This window comes from Haemaphysalis longicornis, unplaced genomic scaffold (assembly GCF_048455015.1).
Source record: "Haemaphysalis longicornis isolate Haplotype H1 unplaced genomic scaffold, Haemaphysalis longicornis Haplotype H1 scaffold_1, whole genome shotgun sequence".
Taxonomy (NCBI): Eukaryota; Metazoa; Arthropoda; class Arachnida; order Ixodida; family Ixodidae; genus Haemaphysalis; species Haemaphysalis longicornis.
Window position 1 is genome coordinate 389,579,304 of NW_027526203.1, and position 4,881 is coordinate 389,584,184.

Here is a 4,881-nt window from a genome sequence, read left to right on the forward strand (position 1 = left end):
CCCGACTCGCCGTTCGCTTAGCGATGAGCGATCGGCACTTGCAAAGGAAGTAAGTGAAATTGAACGCAAAGGTGTTAGGTATACCGAAACAGCTAAAATTGCTAGTGCTTTCCTTGACCATTACAGCACACTATCTGCGGGGTCAGGTCCCTTGGCTTGGGGGCACGGATTTAGTTCCTCTCTTTGCTTTGCTTCGTAAGCTAACAGACGATGAATGCTCTCGGGTTTCTGGGCCTATTACACTTGAAGTTAAGGCTGCCATCTCTGACCTTAAGACTAACAAGACCTCTGGGCCAGATGGTCTGAGTGGAGAGTTTTATCAAAAGTTCTCTGATATCCTTGCTCGCGTTCTGTTAGACATTCACAGCAGCATGTGACCATAACGTTTTGCCACCAACCTTTTATTTAGGGACACGCAGTATTAATTCCGAAAACACAAGATAACAAAGCTGAAATCTGTAGAAGGCTATCGGCCAATATCTCTCTGCAATGTAGATTATAATTTTTTTGCAAAAGGTTTATCTAGGCGCCTTCAACTTGTCATCACTAGTTTAGTAGGACCTCACCAAACTTGCGGTATTCGAGTTAAGAGCGTTCAAGCAAATATAAATATTGGTCGTTCAGTATCAAAGTGTGCGTCTGATTCGGCATTGCAGGTGGCACATATCTAAATGCACCTTCCAAGCGCATTTGATCGAGTTTCCCATGATTTTCTGTTTGTACTATTCGAAGCAGTAAATTTAGGTGATATATTGTGTAAAGGCATTCAGTTTTGTCACAAACAGCGCACCACACCACTTGTCAACCGCGTTCTGTCTAAGCCAGCTGTACATAACGGAAGCCATCGACAATAGACGCGCTATTTTGAACAGACAACTTGTTTATTCCTAAATACAAAAACGGATGAAAAATGGGCCGCTATGGAAGCCCGTCACTCCTAAATGTAATACACACTAAGCTGAAAAAAATTCTCTTTTAAGCTTATGTTATGTAAGTCACGCATAAGCACCATCAATATTCTTGGACACGTTGTGTCTGGCTTTTTTCGAAAACACCCAGACGCAACACAAGATCGCCTATAAGTAGGGATATGTCAAACAAACTCTAGTACATGCCTGCTGTACCACGCATAAAAGCAACCATCCAACCCAATGAATGAAGAAGTGAAGCGAAAATACAAAGAATATAAAAAAATACCTCCCCCCTCCCTCCCCCCGCACCCCTTACCGCAAAAAAACAAGGTACAGGCCAGCTATGGGTCAGGCAAAGAATACAAACGCAGTAAGTGTCGTTTACGCTCCGCTGCATTATTAGTCTTTTCTAGCTCGTTTACTGCAGTTTCAGATGGCAAAGTTGTTAGGCAAAAGCTCAACCAAAGGAACTTCAGGCTCTGAGAGTGAAAAATCAGGCATGAATTCTTTTTTGGAAAGGGATGGGAGGCGGAGGGGACGCAACCGTAGTTGTGCGATGAGAAATGGTGCGCGGAGTGCCGAGCTTTTGTTCTTTTTGCCAAAACAGAAAAACAGAAGGTCTGTCCGACCTACTGCCGAATTAGAGCGGCAGCAGGTTCTCTTGCGATCCCGCGCGAGAAGGCGGAGGTGCCGGGGGCATCACATAGGGCCAGGCATTCTCCTCGTTGCCGGCGGCGAGCTCGAGCTGAAATTCGTCCCACTCGGGGGGCAGTCGTTGAGCGTAGGCGCCCCGACGGCCGCCTCCTGCTCCGCCCGTGCACGAGGACCCGCTGCCGCCGCTGTCGTTGCCGTTGCCACCGGCGTCGCCGTTACGTGGCAGCAGCGCTCTGCCGAACTGCGTGCAGCGATCAAAAATAAGATTTAGTACCCTTCCACTGAAGACGGATGACCTGTGAAGCTGGACGAAGTCTACGTTGTGCCCGAAATAAATTAAAAAAAAAAACGTTTGTTTGTCATTTGCGGTTGAGCATACTTCCTGGCCAATTAGCTGAATGCAACTTGGAAGGTCTTGAGCTTTATTATAGTGGACAAACATGTTTCCCTCCCGCGTCGTAGGCATCTTACTGTCTGTGTAACACACCAACACAATCCGCTATATAGACCATTGAGGACACCGGACAGGTCGCATTGGACCGTTTGACATTCACGTGTAAACATCCCGCCAGCACAACAGACGTAATCAAAGAGGGCCTATAACTGCGCGTTGCGGCCATTCGCGCTTTTGTCGATTCTCCGAAATAATCTGATAAAGACACTGCCGCCGTTATCAGCCGATTGCGTAACTTGTGAAAGAGGCATCGGTGGAGGCAAGGGTTATATCAGTTGTGAAATAGGAGCTGGCGGTGGCGAGGTGGAGCGCCGTAGTGGCTCCGAGTAAAGTGACTTTATCGAAATAAAAACTAGGGGGATAGACACACACTGCTCCCCGATGAAAGAGAACAAATCAAAGCTTGCAGACATCCGGTGAAACGTGCCTGCGCAATGTGACCGCGCATGCGTGTGTCATGGAGCCCGTGTGCGCAAGAAAAATAGAGACGGACCCGTGGTGGCTCAGTGGTTAAGGCTTTCCGCGGTTTCGGATCCCTGGCGCGGCGGCCGTTTTTCTGATGAAGGCAAAACCTAAAAACGCCTGTGTGTACGAGGTTACTGCACGCGTTAAAGATCCCAGGCGGCCTATGGTTACGGTAGCTGTCCAGTACTGCGCGCTTCATAGCAGAAGGGCAGCACTAAAGCAGGAACAACAAACACTGAAGCTTTTGCTTTGCATGTTTGGTTAAAAAATCCGAAAGCCACTCAAAAAGACCTTGCGTGTTTAAAGTACATTTGAAGAAACTCCCAAGTGGGCATCGTCGGACAGTGCGTAAGCATTCATTCGAGCCGCCTCAACTCGAGGAGCCACAATCATCTCAGCACGTTTAACATAAATGTCATATATACCCCATATAAACCCCAGCCATAGCATAGCAGCCATAAGTAATAGTCACAGTCATACATAATCAAAAGTCAAAGTACTATCGGCGTCAAATGAAACGCGAACACAAAAATATGAACCTGAACACACAAATAGCGCGATTTCTTTCCATACAAGCCAAAATAGCGCGTGGCTTAGTTACAAAAACAAAGTTGGGAAAAGTGGATTTCCAAATATACCAATAGCGTGCCATTACATGAACTCTACGAGCAGTATTTTTTGATTTTGCACGTTCTGGTTCATATTTTCTGGTTTCGCGTTTCATTTGACACCGATAGTACAGTCATGAGAACATGTTAATGTTAATGAGATAACAGTCATAAGACAAAGCGGAGCCATAATCATAAATCAGTACTCATAATATCATGTATGGACCATATGACACGATGCATACATATGGATTGCATCGCGCCACGCGTTTAGACCGACGGAAATATTTCGGGGGGATGGGGGGGATGACTAAGAATGCGGACGCATTAAAAAAAAAACCAGAAGCTCTGAAAGTCGATTTTTTGGGGGGGATAAGTGCATGCATGTAAAACCGTCAGCGCGGTATGTTTCCATGGATTTATCCTAAAAGCCGAGCCAACTCGTATCCAAGTACCCAAATTACATCAGGCATCAACAGCCATACACCCGCCACACCACTGCGCAGCCGCGTTTGCACGAATGCGACAGCTGAAAGGTAAGGCCCACCCTGTTGCGCTTCTTTCGCTGATTCGGCACCTCGCTTCCCGGGGCAGGGTGCACCAGCGCCAGCACCTGCGAACCTCCGCCCGCGCAGCTGGCCGCTGGATGACCCCCGTAGGGCCTCGACGGCTCCTGGTGGTAGTGAGGTTGCTGTAACATCCCCCAGCGGTCGCCGCCTCCCCGCACCGCGTGCACACACTCGGTCGTCTCGTCGTCGTCCGACAGCAGCTGATCGCAGTGACCGGCAAGGCCGTCGCAGGTTAGCCGCTCGCTCCCCTTGCAGCACGAGCACGACATCTCGGACGAGGCCTGGCGGAAGCGACGCCTTCGCCGCCTTCGGTAGCGGTCGCGGCTGCAGTGAGTCTCACGATGCGAGTGGGCGCAGGACGCCAGAAGTGCGGCTAAGAAGATAAAAATGAAGAAAAGCACAGCTACGAGCCACACCAATGCGGTCTGACCAAGGGTCAAGAGTGCCGGGCTTTCGGCAGCGGCTGGACTGAGGGTGGCGATGCGGGCCGTCGTCGTCGTCGTCGTCGTTGTCAACGGGTCGGCGGGCGGCATGGCTCGCGTTGGCAAGGTATAGGTGGTGTGATACATGACGTAACACAATGGAACGGGTGCAAACTTTCAACTAACATTTGTTCCTAGAAGCTCTTACGGCGCCTCATCTTTTCGCTCGTCTTGTCCCGACCATGCGCTGTTTTTACGTTTTAAAAAGCCGTGCATAGATGCGCGCGCATCAGCCATGCATCAGCAGTGAACACCGCATAAAAGAGCGAACGCGCACGCACAAAAAATGACAAAGAATAATGCACCTACGAGCTCGAAAAGTGTGTGGGGCGCTATCAGCGGTCGCCTGGCTTGTGCTGAAGAGCTGTTCGCGTTGCTTTAATTGATAATCGCCCTGATGAAGGGCGCGTCGGGACATTCAAACCATGTTTGGTAATGCAGTCAAAGCGCTTGATCAGAGTCACGGCTCGACGGAGGACAGTCTGTTCCGACCCCTGCCTTCCAGCATGTTTTTCTGGAACATACGTTGGCCTGTTTGCGCTCCGTGTTGGTCCGTGGGACAAACGCTGCTGCGAATGCCTCCTTTGCTTCTTTCCTCTGACTGGCGGCGGCGTTGTACTCGCACGCACGAGACCGTCATCGTCCACATCCTGTTCTTTGCTTCCACTGTACAGCATTGAAGCCAGAGTTGCGATTCTCCGTCTTCATTTCGAAACTCTCCGTGGTTCAAATAATGGT

General features: G+C 49.6%; 1 protein-coding gene across 1 annotated transcript; it reads right to left on the bottom strand.

Annotated features, from left to right (window-relative positions):
• Positions 1-1,414: 1,414 nt before the first annotated feature.
• Positions 1,415-4,366, bottom strand: LOC144155258 (uncharacterized). Its single transcript, XM_077686586.1, has 2 exons — positions 3,640-4,366; positions 1,415-1,806 (listed from the first exon to the last, which is right to left on the bottom strand). The coding sequence occupies exons 1-2, from the start codon at positions 4,228-4,230 to the stop codon at positions 1,552-1,554; spliced, it is 846 nt and encodes a 281-aa protein (XP_077542712.1). The 5' UTR covers positions 4,231-4,366; the 3' UTR covers positions 1,415-1,551.
• Positions 4,367-4,881: the final 515 nt, after the last annotated feature.

Coding starts and splice junctions, on each gene's coding strand:
- LOC144155258 (XM_077686586.1), bottom strand. CDS start 4,230: ATGTATCACACCACCTATACCTTGCCAACGCGAGCCATGCCGCCCGCC. Junction 1,807..3,639: donor AGCGAAAGAAGCGCAACAGG/GTGGGCCTTACC, acceptor CGCTGCACGCAG/TTCGGCAGAGCGCTGCTGCC.